General features: G+C 37.2%; 5 protein-coding genes and 1 non-coding gene across 8 annotated transcripts; 2 read left to right on the top strand and 4 right to left on the bottom strand.

The window, feature by feature from the left end:
* Positions 1 to 576: 576 nt before the first annotated feature.
* Positions 577 to 4445, top strand: LOC125211576 (thiamine pyrophosphokinase 1-like). 3 transcript variants are annotated; one of them, XM_048111434.2, is made up of 7 exons: positions 577 to 799; positions 895 to 991; positions 1515 to 1587; positions 1994 to 2098; positions 2249 to 2498; positions 3782 to 3906; positions 4127 to 4445. In XM_048111434.2, the coding sequence occupies exons 1-6, from the start codon at positions 670 to 672 to the stop codon at positions 3901 to 3903; spliced, it is 777 nt and encodes a 258-aa protein (XP_047967391.1). In that variant the 5' UTR covers positions 577 to 669; the 3' UTR covers positions 3904 to 3906; positions 4127 to 4445. The 3 variants fall into 3 exon arrangements, with proteins under 3 accessions (XP_047967391.1, XP_047967392.1, XP_047967393.1); XM_048111435.2 differs by having other exon boundaries at positions 578 to 799; positions 1994 to 2092; XM_048111436.1 differs by having other exon boundaries at positions 658 to 799; positions 890 to 991.
* A 263-nt stretch (positions 4446 to 4708) lies between these two features.
* Positions 4709 to 4782, bottom strand: TRNAV-AAC (transfer RNA valine (anticodon AAC)). The gene has a single exon. It is a non-coding gene; the product is annotated as a tRNA-Val (tRNA).
* A 1396-nt stretch (positions 4783 to 6178) lies between these two features.
* LOC125214468 (putative U6 snRNA-associated Sm-like protein LSm4) lies at positions 6179 to 8822 on the top strand. Its single transcript, XM_048115510.2, has 8 exons — positions 6179 to 6335; positions 6489 to 6527; positions 6598 to 6639; positions 6863 to 6961; positions 7050 to 7127; positions 7923 to 7962; positions 8175 to 8336; positions 8521 to 8822. The coding sequence occupies exons 2-8, from the start codon at positions 6525 to 6527 to the stop codon at positions 8541 to 8543; spliced, it is 447 nt and encodes a 148-aa protein (XP_047971467.1). The 5' UTR covers positions 6179 to 6335; positions 6489 to 6524; the 3' UTR covers positions 8544 to 8822.
* A 113-nt stretch (positions 8823 to 8935) lies between these two features.
* LOC125214467 (WD repeat-containing protein GTS1-like) lies at positions 8936 to 11650 on the bottom strand. The gene is made up of 8 exons (XM_048115509.2): positions 11463 to 11650; positions 11176 to 11383; positions 10866 to 10961; positions 10654 to 10728; positions 10014 to 10124; positions 9715 to 9806; positions 9515 to 9599; positions 8936 to 9405 (listed from the first exon to the last, which is right to left on the bottom strand). The coding sequence occupies exons 1-8, from the start codon at positions 11606 to 11608 to the stop codon at positions 9046 to 9048; spliced, it is 1173 nt and encodes a 390-aa protein (XP_047971466.2). The 5' UTR covers positions 11609 to 11650; the 3' UTR covers positions 8936 to 9045.
* A 315-nt stretch (positions 11651 to 11965) lies between these two features.
* On the bottom strand, positions 11966 to 14088 carry LOC125209289 (uncharacterized). The gene is made up of 2 exons (XM_089066793.1): positions 13800 to 14088; positions 11966 to 13651 (listed from the first exon to the last, which is right to left on the bottom strand). The coding sequence occupies exon 2, from the start codon at positions 13559 to 13561 to the stop codon at positions 12344 to 12346; it is 1218 nt and encodes a 405-aa protein (XP_088922919.1). The 5' UTR covers positions 13562 to 13651; positions 13800 to 14088; the 3' UTR covers positions 11966 to 12343.
* A 128-nt stretch (positions 14089 to 14216) lies between these two features.
* Positions 14217 to 16620, bottom strand: LOC125210958 (uncharacterized protein OsI_027940-like). Its single transcript, XM_048110609.2, has 6 exons — positions 16463 to 16620; positions 15491 to 15677; positions 15057 to 15207; positions 14926 to 14966; positions 14772 to 14841; positions 14217 to 14513 (listed from the first exon to the last, which is right to left on the bottom strand). Exons 1-6 carry the CDS (start codon positions 16465 to 16467, stop codon positions 14461 to 14463), a joined length of 507 nt encoding a protein of 168 aa, XP_047966566.1. The 5' UTR covers positions 16468 to 16620; the 3' UTR covers positions 14217 to 14460.
* Positions 16621 to 18074: the final 1454 nt, after the last annotated feature.

Raw genomic sequence — 18074 nt, 5'->3', positions numbered from 1 at the left:
GAAATGTGAGTGGAATGAGTTAGGTGAAGGTGATACCCTATTACCATTTATGGTAAAAGTGAACCGGGACTCCTATTCGCGGACGGACTAAAATGGAAAAACGAGACTCTTATTCACGGACGGAGGGAGTATTGTTTAGTAGTACATGATTATACTATTAAAATTAAATACTACTCCCTCCATCTCAAGTAAGATGACACACTTTCTTTTTAAGTTTGTCACATCCAAAACGACACAATTATATTTTTAATAACTTTTTTATCTTTAATTAATACACATAATCACTTTTTTGTATCTATAATTAAATATTATCTTTCTTTCTCTTTCCATTTAATATATATACTCACTCTTTCTCTCTACAGTTAATCGTATTAACAAATGTGTCATCCAGGACGGAGGAAGTAATATAATATGCAGCATAAGCTTCCTATTCTTTTTTATGGATTAATAAAAATAAATATATTATACCACTACTCCATAAAATTGATAACTGAAATCATTATTTATTCGAGTTATGATTGATCACGATAGATAAGAAAGTCCTTATAAAAAAAAAACGAATATCGTTATTTCGTCATTTGACCGCGTATTCCTTTTCACGTATTCAATATCTCCCTTAATTTTCTGAAACTCTCTCATATTCTCCAATTCATCACGCGATTTTGAGCTATGGAATCATTGACTCACTCGTCTTCCTTCCTCCTTCCCAATCCGCCGCTTCACACTGCGGAGCTCACCTACGTCCTCGTCGTCCTCAATCGTGACCTGCCGCGATTCACCCCGCTTCTGTGGAAGAACGGTGATTTCGAGCTCATACTCCTCATTGTGTTTCGATTTGTCAGTTTGACTTTCACGACGGTTTTATTTAAGTGTGTGGTGTATTTTGTAGAGCAGCACAAATTCGTATCTGCGCCGACGGTGGTGCGAACAGGCTGTATGATGAAATGCCGCTGTTGTTCCCCGATGAAACCGCCTTAGCTGTTCGTCAAAGGTTCGATCAATATATTAAGCGTTCGCTTCTCGTTTGATTTGAGCAATCTCAATTTTTTTTCGCTTCTAGTTGTGTAGAGCAAATTCGTATTGTTAATAAGTAGAAAATGAAGTCATCTTTAGATTTGGGGTTTAAGGACTAAGGAACGAGCTATATAAGAAAATTATGAAAATATGACTTAGTTTTTGGATGTTATCTATTCTGGTGATGAGCTACAGCCTGAGACTAATTGTGGCCTGATTTTGATTCTGGATGCAGTCTATTTTAGTGAAGTGATATAAATCCTGGAAGAAATGTATACTAGTTATTTATTGGCTATAATGTGATTTGGGATTATAAGTAGAAAATGTTTAACTTCTTGTGCACCATGAAGAAATTAATTGGATGTGTATGTGTGTTTCAAGCACAAGCGGTTAGAGGCATGTTTCTCATTGTTGTAGGGTAAAAAAAGAATTTGAGTTTTCAGGAAAAGAAGAGATGCCTATTTCTTATGCAGCCCTCATATGCTATTTGTCTGATCCAGGTATAAGCCAGACGTAATAAAGGGAGACATGGATTCTGTTAGAGAAGAAGTTTCACAGTTCTACAGAGCTTTGGTATGTTTATTCTTGTGTGCTGAATCTCTGTGACAATATGCAGATCTTTTAACCAGGAGTATTTCTTTTGAGGATATAGATTATACATCTTGATTCTAGTTTTGTTTCTTCGCTTGCTGAGGTGCTTGAAATCCACATGGTAAATTGGAGTTGTTATAAACGTCTTGACTGCTTAAGCTAAGCTTCCTAGCAAGATGGATGCAGTTAAATCTATACCGATCATGGCCCCATTTGTTGCCTATCCAAATATTTTTTATTAAGTTTAAACGTTGCAAGTTTTGCAACTCATAGCTTATTCAATGATTCATTTAAGTTCAGTGATTTAAGTCCGGTGCATATGATTTGTGTTTTCTGCATTTCATGAGAGTTGTATCATATGTACGTACTAATGTGCATATAAATGCAGGGAACCAGGATAGTTGATGCTTCAGATGACCAGGACACAACAGATTTGCATAAATGCATTGCATATATTCGAGATTTACCTAATCTGAAGAATGAAAATGCAAGTGTACTACTTTTTACTTAATTATCTGTGTGGATATCTGTACATTTTGTTCCTATATCCAATTTTTTTTAACTATCAGTAACATTGTAGGTAATTTGATTTGGATTGTTCTCTTTTTCTGCTTTCCATGCCACTAACACATATTTCTACCAGACTTGTGTCCTTGTTGCTGGAGCACTAGGTGGAAGATTTGATCACGAGGTTGGCAATATCAACGTTCTCTGCCATTTCTCGAGCACACAGATAGTTCTTCTATCTGATGATTGCCTCATCCAACTTCTTCCCAGTAGTCATCATCATGAGATCCATATTCATCCCACCATTGAAGGACCGCATTGTGGTCTCGTACCCATCCGTGGGCCATCCAAAAGTAGCACTACGACAGGGCTTCAGTGGAATCTCTGTGAGTGTCTATAATTACATCCACTCTTTTCACACTGTAGGCTATTTAGTGGAGGATATCATGTCATTCCTTTCACCATGAGCATCAACTCTGCCATGTCTGGATACATGTTATTACTGTTTAGTATTGGTGCGTTACTCATCTACGTAGTTATTTAATGCATATGCAGAGTGATCTGTTTTGCATTAGGCTCCTTTGCACCCTAAGTGTCCTATTTCCTTCTTAATCTCAGCCCTTGGATCCTTGAATTGGATGGTTTTGATCAATGCATTATTAGTCTATAATGTTGCATTATTAGCCGTTGTGCATTATTAGAATGAAAATGTGCATTATTAGTCTATAATGTTGCATTATTAGCCGATGTGCATTATTAGAATGAAAATGTGCATTATTAAATGACACGTGACATTAATCTAACCGTCAGATGACAAAATCGTGGGGCTATGATTAAGAAGGAAAAAGGACAAAAGATATGAAAAGGATTTGAATACATCCCTATATATATATATATATAGGTTTGTGTTAAAATGACAACCCCTCTTAAAATGACAACGTGACAACGCTTATACAGCAATATTATAAACGTTACACAGCAATATCCAACACGTTAGACAGCAATTTATAGATTGCTGTCTAACGTGTTGGATATTGCTGTTCAAGAAAAATTGCTGTTTAAAGGCCAGCATATTGCTGCCCGTCTTTTTTGGCGTTTTTTTTTTTTTTTTTTTGCCACGTGTCAGCTTATTATTCGTCCACGTGTACAAATGATTGGCTAGGAATGGTGGTATGGTGTTATTTTAAGGGGTGGTGGCACCCTAACATGCCCCTATATATATATATATATATATATATATATATATAGTTTTGATCTATGTAAAACTCATTCTTAATACAAAAATACAGAACCAAGCATACATATATCATTTTTAGGTTATCGTAAGCTTATTTTTATGTCATTATAATAAGCATGCATAAAATGATCTTAACATGACTCAAACCCAAATTTTATAACATGACCTAAAACTGCTTTATAATGACCCACTGTGTTTTTCTTTAATTATTGACCATTAGATTGAAAAATCTCATGGTCAGGATTTGGTCAGGATTTTGTATTGAGATGCATTTTTGTATTGATCATTTTCCTATATATATATATATATATCCTTTGGATTTGTGTGATGCTACCATCAGATTGTAAGCAACAAAACAAAGGAGTGCTTTACTTGCATCTGTCATGTGCCAAGTTTGAGCCTGATTCAGCTCTATTGCTCTTGTGTTTGCAGCTGATACAGAAATGAGATTCGGTGGCCTTATTAGCACATCAAACTTGGTAAAAGATGAAATAGTGACTGTTCGATCAGATTCTGATCTCCTTTGGACTATATCCCTCAAAAAGATCGGATGACTGGTGCGTGCCAACTGATATCACAAATTGACTGTCTTTATGAATTGCATTAAAAATTTCCTTCATGATTACTTTCCCATCTTTAATCTGTCATCTGTGTTAGTAACCTCAGTTATCATAAAGGCTGAGTTGGATGCTTGAAGATGCTAATAATTTTCCAGTCGTGCAAGATATTCATGAATTTTGCTGCCGTTTGTTTATTTTATCGTTTCCTTGCATTCAGAAATAGTATTCGCCACTATGATGAGAAATTGGTGAATGGAAGCTATTCATGAGGATTTTGCTATGCGTTAATAGGGCTGAAGATGATCATTTGATTGCGGAGAAGCTCTTACGAATATTCTTACAAGTGGAATTACTGTTTGAAGCAAGAAATTAGTGTATTAGCTCGCATGTGTATACTTAATATAAAAACGTCTATTCACACTTAGGATGGCAGATGTAGTATCTATTACACCAATCAATCCATTTGGAAAGGTTGACGACAATTTACAAGTTTTTGTTGAATTATATATATGTTTTGATTGGTTTCGTCGTAATAATTTCTTTCTTTTATATAGTATAATTATTGTACTATGATATATCCGTGTTAAGATTTGTTACTTCCTGAAACTTAGACTGATTTGTTTCGGGCTAAAATAAAAACAAAGGTCATTTTGTATTCTTTAACAAATGCGAACCAAATCTGTAAAAAGAAACAAATATGTTGTGTGAGTGTCTGAACTCTGAAATCAATTAATTATGTAGTATAACACGAAAACTCTGGAAAGTGGAAACCATGAAACACCAATATGCAAAAAGAAATTGGCTTCGCCCGGGTTCGAACCGGAGACCTTCAGTGTGTTAGACTGACGTGATAACCAACTACACCACGAAACCAAGTGACATCGAACTCCCCAAGATTATATATGTTCGTTCTGCGACTTCATTTTTTTTGTTTTCCCACTGATCTAATTAATGATCCTTATTCCTTACCCATAATGTAATACTGTAGTATCGATAAATAAAAAGTGATCATGAAATTTTGCATTAAAATAGTCATATGGTAGGTATCCGCATCAAAATTTAATACTCTCATGGGTCATGACTTTAAACATTCGTCTGCTAACAAAAAATTATATAAAAAGTAAAAAAAATAACGATGCTCAAAAGCTTGATGATGATCATTTGACCTTTTAGCATCATAGTCTATAACATAAATTATAAGTTAAAACAGTCGAAATTTAACTATTGTATATGCATTTACATCAATTGGCTATTATGTTTATATTTCATTACTATAAGGCATACTATATATTAAAAGTACTATTTAAACTTGTTTGTTATAAGAAAATTATATTTCAAAAATTAACATAGACGCCGACGCCGTCATGGGCGGATCCAGCTTGCAAGGAGGGCAATTGCCCCTTATACATTTCCAATTATATACTCCCATTAGCGGATCTAGCTTCTGCAAGGATATATTAAATTGCTCCTTCTCAAACACATAAATTTTTGCCCCTTCTTAGATAAAATTCTAGCTACGCCTATGGACGCCGTCAATTGACCTTGTTATTCATATTGTAACCAATTCATTCGTTCGATTAAAAAGAAAAAAAAACTACAAGTACAAGTTTTGATTATTTTGTAATAGCGCAGGAGTGTGATCTATTGAGTATTTGTATGAGCATCCCCAATGGGTGCAGATGTCTCGTAACCTTCCCGACGGACTTCTCAAAAACACCTCCTGCCACGTCATAAAGACTTTCCACTGCACAGTGGCGGACCCTCGCTCTTCCCACGAGGACTTCCCGCAATAAAAAAATTCACAAATTCACCAAATTATAAACAATTTTACGGAATTAATAAACAATGTACGGTATTAAAATTTCGGCTCGAATACGGAGAAAATGCAACGATTTTATTTTTTAAAAAAAGCATACATATGCGTTGAATCTATATAGTTTGTCGCTAGCCGAGCCATATATTTAGAGTTTGCAACGAGCCGTATATATAAAAATAAAATCAAATAAAATAAAAAATCACGTCGGGACGTCCGCAGGCAACGTCCGTCGATCTGCCACAATGGTGGACGTCCGATAGCCGTCGCGGCGGACGTCCTGGCAGCACCGCGGAACTCCCACGTAATGGCGACGGACGTTAGGCACTCTAAGTAGAAGTAAAATTTTAATTGAATAACCCGTATATTAGGGTAAATCGCAGTAAAATTTTACTCTTTACCAAAAATAGTTGCAAAATTAACATAATGCAGTAATAGTAATAGGTGTAAAATTTGAAAGTCGTGAGGGTGCGCTCCATTACTTCTTCCTCTTTCACCAATCACCATAATTGGCACTCGTCGCACACTAGAGAGAGAGAGAGAGAGGGTTCCGAAGGATCTACTGCTCTCGTTTATCAATTTCTTTAAAGCCTCGCTATCGTTCGTAGCTTTGGTTTGTTTTCGCGATTCGCTATTCGTAACTTTGATTTATATCACCAATTACTTCTTTTTTTTTTCTTTACTTTTTTAAGCTTCTGCAATTTTGTTCGAGAATTTCGAATGTGCATCGCCTTCTAATGACGCTGTTATCTCGTCTATTTTGCAGTTTTATAAGTATTTATCTGTCCGAGAATAAGAAAAGATGGTAAGTCTCTGCAGATTTAGGGTTTATATTGGTTTGGGGGTTTTGATTGATTCATTTGGTGTTTTTGCAGCTTCCTCTTTCATTGCTCAAGTCTGCACAAGGACACCCTATGGTACAATTTTGTCCTATTCTGTGTTGTTTCGTTTCAATTACCAGAGGAATTTCATGAATTTTATCTGACCTGCTGAGTAACTCTCTCCATCCGTTTCTGTTTCTGGAATTCTCACAAAAATATATTTACATTATGTTTATTGTATTCATCTCCATAATATAATAAGACTGCAACATTATGGAGTATAGTTGGACTGAGTTTTGGTTTCTAATTTGTTTAATAGTTGGTGGAACTGAAAAATGGGGAGACATACAATGGTCACTTGGTTAACTGCGACACTTGGATGAACATTCATCTCCGTGAAGTTATCTGTACCTCAAAGGTAAATGTTTTTCAAGTCTTTCCTTAGTGTACAACTATGTTTCGTAATTAGTCTAATCATGAATTTGAATGGTTTCAATCATATGTAGGATGGAGATAGGTTTTGGAGGATGCCAGAGTGCTATGTTAGGGGTAACACAATCAAGTATCTCAGAGTTCCGGATGAGGTATTCTTTGATGCATCAGTTTTACCGAAATTATTGTTTCTCATGATCCCATCAGTTGATGCTCTTCTATTTAGATGAGAACCTCTGAACATTATCTGTTCTTAAATTTTCTGAGTTCTTGGTTGAAACTTGCTTTCAAGTTTCATCTATTGCTTTACCTTTTGAATGCTTCCTTATCTGCTGGTGGTTATGTTTTGATATCCACCTATATTTTCAAGATGATGAGATATCTTACAGGAGTAACTAAATAACCTCTAGACAGATCCCTGCATATGCAAGCCTGACAAGTAGAGTAGCTAAATACTCCCTCCGTCCCCTATTAAGAGTCATACTTTGACCGGGTACGAGTTTTAAGAAATGTAAAGAAAAGTTGGTTGAAAAAGTTAGTGGAATGTGGGACCCACTTTTTTATATTGGTTTTATAATAAAATGTGAGTGAAGTGAGTTAGTGGAATGTGAGACCTACTTACCATTTATGGTAAAAAATGAAGTGTGACTCTTAATTGGGGATGGACCGAAATGGAAAAGTGTGACTCTTAATCGGGGACGGAGGGAGTATGACGCATTATTATCCTCCTTTATACTGCATCCTACTACCCAGTCTAAGTGGAGCATTTCCTATTCGGCATATGATTTCAATTGATCCTTCACATAATCTTTAGTGTGTGCATGAATGTTGCTTGAATACTATACATGTCATATACTCACATGTGTATATTTATATTTTTATTAACTCCGTAGTTAGGTTTTCTTTGATATTATGATAACTGTTTGATTAACTTGACTCATGCTCAGGTGATTGATAAAGTTCAAGAAGAGACAAAAAGCCGTTCTGGTAATTCTTTGTGATTCAGCTTTTAATTAAATTTGTTATTTATGTGACAAAAGAGACACTTATATAGGGTAGGTCACGACATGCAACGAAAAGAGTTCACATTCTAGCATTTTGTTAAAAGAAATATAGCTCAACTTGTGTTCATTTGAATTTTCTTTTTGGCTAAATTATTTTCACCCAAACCTTCATTGACATGCTATGCAATTTCACAGACAGAAGGCCACCTGGAGTAGGGCGTGGAAGAGGAAGAGGTGGAAGAGAAGAAGGCCCTAAACCAAAAGGTGTGGGCCGTGGTTTGGAGGATGGAGGAGGCCGGGGTGCAGGTGCTGCTCGAGGCAGGGGTGGAGTTGGAGGAAGAGCCTCTGGAAACAGAGGTCTGTCTTTAAGTCTGATTTTCGTTTTTTTTTTTTTTTGCTTATGATTTAATGGACTTATTCTGTTTGTTTAGCCATCCATGGGTGTAATGCAATTACTTCATTTCACTTTGGTCATGATGAAATGAAATACTATTAAAGTTCTAAGATGCACTGCTTGATTGATTTGCCTGTTTTGTGACAGGTGGTGGTCGAGGAGGCCGATGAAATTACAAGATTTACTATAAGTCTGAAGGTGTGTGTGGTCGTACTATTTTTTTAGACCACTTGCTAGTTGGGGATGAAACATTCGACTTTCGACCATATTAGATTTTGTTACATGTTCAATTTCTCCAACGTGCAGTTATTGGTTGGACCTTCCTGAGCAATACTATTTGTTTGTAGAGTTTGGTTTTACTGTGTTAATCTGAGTATTCACGGTCTGAGTGTGAATTTCTAATATTCTATATTTGATCTAAATGGTGCACAACATTCCCAATTTTTTAATTAAGTTCTTAATATTTACCACTACTGGCTAACAGATTAATTACAATAGCGAATGTTTTATCTTCATGATTTATGTTAATTCCTCTGAAAATGATAGTATCAAACTATGACAGTAGACGAAAGTAAAAATTATCATTTCACTATCCAAAGATTTTTCCACGAATAGGAAACAGATGCATAAAACATTAAATTACAACACATTTGACGTAAGGCTTCTCGTTTTCTAATAAGGACTATGTCTTTTCCTATGGATTTTATGCGATTTCTCGACCAATGTAGTAGATACCCAGGAACGATTTGTATTTGGAGATTCATCCGATAACCAGCAACACATGCAACCATCTTCGCCTCCGGTCCATCCAAAAATGCCTTGACTATTCGTTCTGCCAGGCACACTGGACATGGGCAACACACTCCTTACAACACCTGTATGGCCGCCTTGGAACACAGCTTCTGCTGATCCAATCGTCTTCGTGCTTCCAAATTTTACAGGGAAGTACCCGAAGGTGCCAGCATTTGTACCTCCGATCACCCACAGTTGATCCTCCTCGAGTGAGTAGTGACAATCGATAAAGTAGTCAACCTGCCGCCAATTATTATGATAATTAGTCAGTGTATAAGTTATTGCCAAAAGGAAAGAAAGAAGAGTGAAAAGTGTCAAGGACACAGCAAAAAGGGAAAAACTTGCATACTTGATCTAGCGTCCAGCTCTCAGATGCTAACGCACGAGCATCAGCAAAGTTTGCCTCAGTTCTTGACTCATTCCAGTCCCAAACACTACGAGGAATATTAAAAGAAATTGCTATTGCTTTTTATTTTTTATTTTTATATATATATATATATATATATAGAATCAGATCTTGAGACATAAAAGCCATTAAATAGAACATACCTCAAAGTTTCAATGTGTGTTAAGCACCACAATTTATCATTTGCCTGGCCACAAAATCCCACTTTTCCAATTGAAGTTCCCACATTGAAGACCTTCCGTAATAGATATGAGAAGTATGAGTACAAAATGTAAAGAACAATCGAATACATTAAAAATGTAACTAAACTCAGCACATGAGAGACTAGGACATTTCAATCAAGACGAAGTACGTCATTAACATGTATAGCAGAAATGCATAAAGTTAACAAGCAAGCATGCAGAAGAAGGTAACAGAAACTAAACATGATTATCTCACTTACTGATAGCAAGTGATCATCATCATTTATCTCTCCACTGGTGTCAAACAGGCACATTAATCCATCAACAGAAGCAGATAGGAGCTTGTTTGGATGCCCAGGGACAAAGTGAACCTGCATTTATTGCATCCCTTAAGTGAGAAACCCATACAAATAATGCCAAAAGAATTAATACTCACTCCCCCCAATTCAATCCTGACAGAAGAGTGAGAGAAGCATTCCCAAGCATACAAAGGCCTAGAATTTCAAATTTCTCATGACAGAAAACATATTTTAGAGATTAGTCCTATCAGAAACGAAACGAGGCAGTCTATATTTTCTCTACATTTCATTCAAGGAAAGGAAGAAAATGCTAGTGTTAATAATGCTAGAAAATCACAAGAAGTTAATTTACTCCTAGATGATAGCATACATGTGCCTGTAATCAGTTCTGAGTTTTCCAGGCATTATGGACAATTCACAGTTCATCTTTGTCAAGCCTATCTGCTAGACTGTGATAGAGATTGCAAGTGTTATTTCCTATTCTTGCTCTCTCCCTTTTCTGTAGTGGGAAAATCTAGGTTGGGTTGCTACTCATTTATTTGCATTTCACTCACTACTACTTCTGCCTGGTAAAAAAAGAAAACCAAATACCTCTAATTACCTGAGTAACGTCTTCCATGTGAGATTCCTCCAAGCATGCCGTCTGTTTCATTGTCCTCCAATCCCACAAAAGAATCTAGATATAGACAAGCAATGAATACCAACAAATTCAGTAGAAGAATAACGGAGAAACGCCATAAGCAATTCAATCAGTCCCTCCAGTAGTACTATATGTTTCTAAACAAACGCACTTGTACAAGGAAAATTTAATACCTGAGACTTACATCCCGCCGCAATGAGATTACCATCAGATCCTCCAAATGAGAAGCTGAATACCTCCTCAGAAGGGCCTGCGCTTATGCAAGCCACCTGCATTTCCAAACCACCTTATTAAAACCCAAACCAAAATACTCAGCCAAAATGAAGCGTGATGAACATTCCAACATTTAACCACAGAAACGTTTAATTTCGCATTGAATCAGTCTGATATATAGCTGATCCAGGAAAAAGAATTAGCTACTGAAAATTATAATCCTAAATAAACTAGGCTCATTTCACACCATATGAAGAAATTAGAAAAAACCTGCTGAAAAGACCTGGAATCCCAAGCTCTGATGGTGGAATCAGAGGAGCAGGAATACAAGACGTGCGGCGATGACGGACCTGCGAAGGAAATCTTATTGATCGTTGAAGAATGGCCTCTGCAGTCACCGAGATACTGTCCTGTCTGCGGCGAGTACAACTTCACGGAATTGCTCGAAAGCGAAACAGCAATCGACGTCCAATCGTCTCTGAGAAATTCAATTGATTCACTCAGCAGGTGAACAAAATAGCAGGAAAATTGAGAAAAAATAAGGAGAGAAGTAGTACTTGGCAACAATTTCGAAGACGTAATCGTCACCGAAGTTGGTTTGAATTGAGTTTTTCAGTGCAAATCGCTTGAAATTGTTGCTAGTTGGAGTAGAAATTTTTTCTTCTATTTCCATTTCCATTTCCATTTCTTCTGCAATTTCCATGCTATGCCTTTTTTTCTGTTTTCGTGCTGAGCGTGGGTGATTTTTCGTTGGAGCTAGGGTTTTATGTGTCAGCCGAAACATCTAACTCCTCTTCTCGCTTTAACAAATGCACACCAACTCATATTATACTTTTAAACATTTTTGTGTCACTCTGAACCAAAGCAACGTTATATTTTTAATACTAATAAATCTATAGTATTAGTATTAATTCATACACTAAATTATTAAGTATCTCATCCGCAGATACTAAATTAAATAAACAAAAACTTTGGTACGCACAATGTAATTTTGCGGTTTTGCTGCAATGTGTACAAATTTTAAGTAGATATGGTAATAAAACCGATTTTATGACAATTAATCACATATTTATATATTTATCTGTAATATGATAACATGAAGAATTACATCAAACAAGTAAATAATTTATTTTTACAAATCAAGATCTACTAGTTGCTTATATAAACCTTAAGTACTTAAGGGTGTATCCGGTGGCGCCCCTCCCACTCGCTCTTCCCATGCCACGTCAGCACTAGCCATTTTCATTCCACTGCCACATCACTAGCCATTCCCACTGCACTAGCTCTTCCCACAATTAAATTAGTTCACAATTAAATTAAAATTCACGGAATTAAAATTCGACACAAATACGAACGGGAAATACGAATATTTCAATAAAAAAAAACATACATCATTCGGAAAAAAAATACATAGTAGATAGAAAAAAAAACAACCACATCAGTGTCCACCCCTCCGCGTGCAAACCTTTTCGATGATATCCTCCTGAAGTCGAATATGGGCATTTCTTTGCCGCATGTCGGCAAATGCGCGCAACCGCTCAACCTCTCCATGAGGTACCCCCATGTTCACATTCGCGGGGGCCACACCGTGGCTTGGACCAGCACCCGTGTCATCTTCGCTGGTCCACTGAGTCAGTTCTTCCCCTTCACTTTCGACAATCATGTTGTGCAAAATGATACACGCGTACATGATGTCGCCGATGTTGGGAATATACCACTGCCGTGCCGGACCCCTCACCATCGCCCATCGACTCTGGAGCACACCAGATGCGCGCTCAACATCCTTGCGCGCTGCCTCCTGCCGGGTCGCAAAGTAGGACTTCTTTGGCCCGATCGCATGCTTGATCGTCTTCACAAAGACGGGCCAGTTTGGGTATATCTCATCCGCCAAATAGTATCCCATGTTGTGCTGATTGCCGTTGGCGACGAAACTGATGGCGGGACCAACGCCATTGCACTGATCGTTGAACAGGGGCGACGACTGGAGGACGTTGATGTCGTTGTTCGACCCGACCACTCCAAAATAAGCATGCCATATCCATGGCCGGTAGTCAGCTACAGCTTCAAGGATCAACGTGAGATGCTTGGCTTTGAAGCCGGAAGTGTGTATCCCCTTCCAGGCGGCGGGGCAGTTCCTCCACTCCCAATGCATACAATCGATGCTGCCCAACATCCTAGGGAACCCGTGCACCGACCCGTGCATATTAATCAGCCGCTGGCAGTCTTCGGGGCTCGGACGCCGAAGATACTGATCCCCGAATATCGCTCTAACGCCCGTGCAAAACTCCAACAGACACTCGACGGCTGAAGACTCCCCAATGTGGAGGTACTCGTCGAACATGTCGGTCGGGCCTCTGTACGCCAGTTGCCTGATTGCGGCCGTACACTTCTGTATTGGCGTGTGTCCGGGTTTGCCAGCCGCATCCTCCCTGATTCTGAAAAACTCGTACCTTCTCTCTAATGCACCAACGATATGCATAAACAGAGGACGATGCATCCTAAAACGTCGGCGGAATAAGGCATCCCCAAAACGCGGCTCTGGAGCAAAGTAGTCCTCATACAACCGCTGATGTGCAGCAATGTGGTCCCAGGGTACATGCCGTCGGCGATGGATCGGCCGAGGCACGGCCGCCGCTGCCTCCTCTGCCGGATCCATCGATCAATCGTCGCTTGCACAGCGAGATCCAATTCATCATCAATAAAGCCATCACTATCACTAGCGCCTTCGCCACTACCACCCGCACGACTACTCGCCATTATAGATAATTGAAAAAAGAGGTTAGAGAGAGAAACTTGTCAATACAAGTGGTGTGAATGAAATGATGTTGGAGGAGCCCTATTTATAGAGTTTTTTTTTTTTTTTTTTAAAAAATTAAAAATTCCGGACGTCTGACCTTCGCCACAGTGGCGGACGTCCGGTCGGATGTCGACGCGAGGGGCGAGCCCTTCGCAGGGGCATTCAGGACGGGCGTGGGCGCCCTTCTCGCTCCCTACGGCGCCCGTCCGGTCAGACGTCGCCGACGGGCGAACGGGAGGGGCACCCGTTGGAGACACCCTAAGAAAGATTAGAAAAAAAATGGTTGAACTTATAGTTTAAAATGTGATACATTTGATAAAAGTTTTGTTTCTTACTATAAATAGATGGAGATCAATTTATTACTAGATGATTAATATTTCAACAACTCTCGACTCCACATATCACTTTTGAGTTTTAACTTGGTGAAATTTGTTCACTTTTGACATGTGGAAATCAGAATATTAAGCCACAACAGAATCTCCTTAGAAAATTAAGTGTTTCTGGTAACAACAAATTTGATCACCATTCAAATATGTCATCCAATTAAACTCCATGTCAGTCCAGTAAGCTTTACAAATCCAAACATACGACTCGAATTTATCTGACTCCACAATCCACATACAACCTTTTTCTACATTCTAACTTGCTCTGCAACCACATATAGATGGACTCAAAAGATTAACCACCCACTTCCCATTATTCTTCACCCAAAAACATGTTTCCTAACCAAGCGCACCTCGTAAACTTTGCCCCGACTCTCAGGGCTCGCCTGGAGCTGCACCGTCAACCTTCTCTTCAGTCTTCTTAATCTCTGCAAATCAACGTAGTATTACTTGAGGAAAGGAAAACCCAATTGATTGCATATGCAGAGCCATTCACTAATAATTCCAGTTTGCATTATGAATGAGTTCAAAATAAGTATTTAAATAACAATTGATGATCAAACATGTATGCAATCAATCCCCATGACACTGAGACATTTGAAGTCCTATCCCCAAAATAAGATCTTTAACAAAACTGCAACTTAAAAATGTTTTATCTGATAACCAGTACATATAAATCACAATACCTTCATCATCGTCACTCTCCTCAAGGTCATCTCCTACAGCATCATCATCAAGACCCATGTCGCCAAATTTCTGCACAACAAAACCAAAATTAATGTACATTAGAGCTTCCGTGGATAAACACAAAATAAAACTAAAAAACTTGGTGAATCCTACCGAGAAATCCATTCCATCCAAATCAAGATTGCCAGGTCCTCCTGATAAAGTTGCAAGAAACACGATCACATCACTATCTAATGGAACAAACCAACCTGGCAAAATACACAAGCAAAAGAAGATAATCATACCATCCACATCATCTTCATCCACCCATTTATCCCAGTCTACTTTCACATAATGTATCTTTTCATCTCCACGTAATAGCTTCTTCCACCATTTCTGTTCAGCTTTCTCCAAAACACAGAAAATACTCCTCGGACCAATGTTTATTTTGCTCTCCTGAAAATATAAACCAACTTCTTAGAGAAGAGAAAACTACAAATGAGAAGATCATATTTGCAGACATAGCAGATATCAGAGAAAACCAAACTAATAAAACCTATCCCATTCTAGCAAAGGGATTACAACATCATATGAGTGCTATAATTCCTTTTTAAAGTAAACTTAAACTACCAAAGTGTGTGAAATCGAGTCAAAGTAACGGACAACGACAACAAGAACTCAACCACGGACCTCTCACCATTGAGAAACCAAAAACCAAGCAGTGGCAAAAGCATCTCACCTCTACATTAATTTTATCAAGAAGATCAAGTTTGAGCTCATAAAGGTTGTTGTCTGCCCCACCGGAGGCAGAGAACGTGAATGTTCCATTTGGATCAACATTGACCTTAGGATTCTTAGCATCTGGAAGCACCACAGTAAGAAACACCTTGTCCTCGCGTTCAGCCCACTTCACGTCAGGATGCCGGCTGCACGTCGTGTAAACATAGTAATTACTATCTCAATGCCATAACAGAAATAAAACTACTACAACCGAGATCAGAAAAGGCCTCACTCACTCATTCAACCAAACCAATGTGATTACCCCAACAATTAAATACCATTTTCAGCGGTAAACAATTGTTAGCATATTTTATGGTTACAAGCAAACACAAGGATGCAATATCACTGGAATCTTGCCACTACAATGCACGAATGAATTTAAAAGGGAACTGCGAAATATTTGGGAAATGGACACCAATATAAATTGGAAAAAGAAAAAAAAACTTCAAAAGGTTCAGCAATCACTTAGCTCTCATCACCATTTAATAAGGTATCATCTTCAAGGAAAACAACAACATAGCTTTGCCTTAGAGCAAATTACACTGGACTACTTCAACTGAGAGAGGAAAATAATCCTACTTAACAAAAATTTCACGTTTTGAGCTCTGTATATTGACGCGCGACTCCCATTCATGCATATGAAAAATCAAATTGACCAAAAAATCAGGTAGTAAGAATAGTCTCTTTATTTCATGTTCTTCGCGGCGAGAGAATAAACTAATGATTCATAACGAACTAATTCGAAGTAGCAACGATTTGAAACTTGAAAGACATAATACACCAATTCATCCACATTCATCTAAATTCAATCAATAATTAATATCGGAAAAATATGCATAGCAACAAACGACTCCTGCTAGATTTGTACACTTAGTATTAAGTTGATTAAGCAAGCAATCTTCAAAAATCTGCATCAGAATAAAAATCTCACCTCATTGTCAACTTTCAAATTGGATTAGATAGAGTTAGATTTAAATCGATAGGAAAACTGCGAAAGCAGAGCTGCGTTTAAAAAGCGTGCAGGAAAACAGTTTCGAGAAGGCTCGTGATCCTGCTAGAGCAAATATTACGCATTTGACGGATTTACCCTTCTCGCCGAACATAATATAGAATGATTTTTATTCAAGTATTAGGCGAAATTTAGAATAATCTAGATTCAGCACAATCTCACAACTTAATTTTAATACTAATATTTAATCAATTTTCTATATTTTTGGATGAAAATAGTTTTCATCAAAATAAATAATTGTTGGCGTTACCATACTTTAGCCATTTCTTTCATTTTGTGATGATAATTTCGTTTTATTTTTCTATTTTGTTATATCTACTACAGTACCTTTCTGTGTCCGTATTGTTATTATTTGAACATTCAATAAATTAATTCCATCTTAGTAATGGTAAATGAATACAGAACTGATTAATTTTTAAATGTTTAACTGCATCTTGATTGAGCCCAACCCAATAAGTATTGAATGATTTAAAGAAAGGGCTGAAAGTATGGGCTACTAAAACTTTTTCTATAGACATTGCGGGTCTTTATTTTTCTTAGCACTTGAACCCAAGTTTGGATCATCAGTTTGTTATATAATACTCCTATGCATCCTTTGCGCGTAAATCATACTCCCTCCATTTTCTAAAAATATGAACTTTGGAAACGATACGAATTTTAATATAAAATTTATATAATATAAGAGATTAAGAGAAAAAATGAATAAAGTAAGAGAAATGAAAAGAAAAAGTAATGAAATTAGTGTTAGTGGATTATGGAGTTGATTCTTAAAATTAAGGATTTTTGTTTTTAAGGATAATACAATCAATATAAAGTAGATTCTCTTTTTTTTAGTTTATTCACATCCAATCGTTTTTTAACAGATTTATATCCAGCTTATTGTTACATGCCATTAGATTCGATAGGATTACTACTTACTAGTACTAAACTATCCGACGAATCACTAAAGTCAACTATAAGATGTTATTTTCACAGCCAATAATCTCCGTCCAAGATTTAATCTAGCTTGATGGAGATATCCCATTATTTATTCTCTTACTACGACTTTTCCTTTGTTAAAATATATAAGAATTCATAACTTAAGCGAGTTACATGTTAAATTAAGTAATTAATTAGACGTGACAGTTTGATCGCATTGTATGATTGTATCAAATTATATACTCCGAAGGATATAACTGGAGCTCAATTTTGGGAAATGGGTTTGTGCGCTTTGGAGAATAAAGGGTGTTGAGATAGATAGCCCTGAATCGAATATGATTATTGTTGTGTCACGTGCATGGAAGAACCTGAAATCATGCCATAACATGCTATTTCATCCGTCCTATAAGAGATATTTCACATTTCTATTTTTTTAAGAGTGAACTACATAAATGGTACCTAATTTTTCAATTTCGCATACAAATGGTACCTGATCTTTATTTTATATCGGTTTTGGTATCCAGTGACAAAAATAACCCTATGTACCAAACTTGTGATTTTTTTGTTATGGAGGATATTTTTAGAAATTTCCATTAAATAGTATACCAAACATGTG

Source organism: Salvia hispanica, chromosome 3, assembly GCF_029641045.1.
Source record: "Salvia hispanica isolate PSC_SH4W2 chromosome 3, Shi_PSC_v1, whole genome shotgun sequence".
NCBI classification, from domain to species: domain Eukaryota; kingdom Viridiplantae; phylum Streptophyta; class Magnoliopsida; order Lamiales; family Lamiaceae; genus Salvia; species Salvia hispanica.
The sequence above is the reverse complement of the archived record's forward strand: the minus strand, read 5'-3'. Positions and strand labels throughout refer to the sequence as shown.

Bases quoted from the DNA above. Each gene is read 5' to 3' on its own strand.
- LOC125211576 (XM_048111434.2), top strand. From the start codon at position 670: ATGGAATCATTGACTCACTCGTCTTCCTTCCTCCTTCCCAATCCGCCG. The intron at 992-1,514 runs GTTCGATCAATA...TGTCTGATCCAG, and splicing joins GCCTTAGCTGTTCGTCAAAG to GTATAAGCCAGACGTAATAA. The intron at 2,099-2,248 runs GTACTACTTTTT...TATTTCTACCAG, and splicing joins TGAAGAATGAAAATGCAAGT to ACTTGTGTCCTTGTTGCTGG.
- LOC125214468 (XM_048115510.2), top strand. The intron at 6,640-6,862 runs GTACAATTTTGT...TTTGTTTAATAG, and splicing joins CTGCACAAGGACACCCTATG to TTGGTGGAACTGAAAAATGG. The intron at 7,963-8,174 runs GTAATTCTTTGT...GCAATTTCACAG, and splicing joins AGAGACAAAAAGCCGTTCTG to ACAGAAGGCCACCTGGAGTA.
- LOC125210958 (XM_048110609.2), bottom strand. The intron at 14,967-15,056 runs GTATGATTATCT...CAACTTTATCAG, and splicing joins GGATGAAGATGATGTGGATG to GAGGACCTGGCAATCTTGAT. The intron at 14,842-14,925 runs GTAGGATTCACC...TTTGTTGTGCAG, and splicing joins TGGATGGAATGGATTTCTCG to AAATTTGGCGACATGGGTCT.
- LOC125214467 (XM_048115509.2), bottom strand. From the start codon at position 11,608: ATGGAAATTGCAGAAGAAATGGAAATGGAAATGGAAATAGAAGAAAAA. The intron at 10,962-11,175 runs GTTTTTTCTAAT...TTGGAAATGCAG, and splicing joins ATTCCAGGTCTTTTCAGCAG to GTGGCTTGCATAAGCGCAGG. The intron at 9,600-9,714 runs GTATGTTCTATT...TATTCCTCGTAG, and splicing joins ACACACATTGAAACTTTGAG to TGTTTGGGACTGGAATGAGT.
- LOC125209289 (XM_089066793.1), bottom strand. From the start codon at position 13,561: ATGGATCCGGCAGAGGAGGCAGCGGCGGCCGTGCCTCGGCCGATCCAT.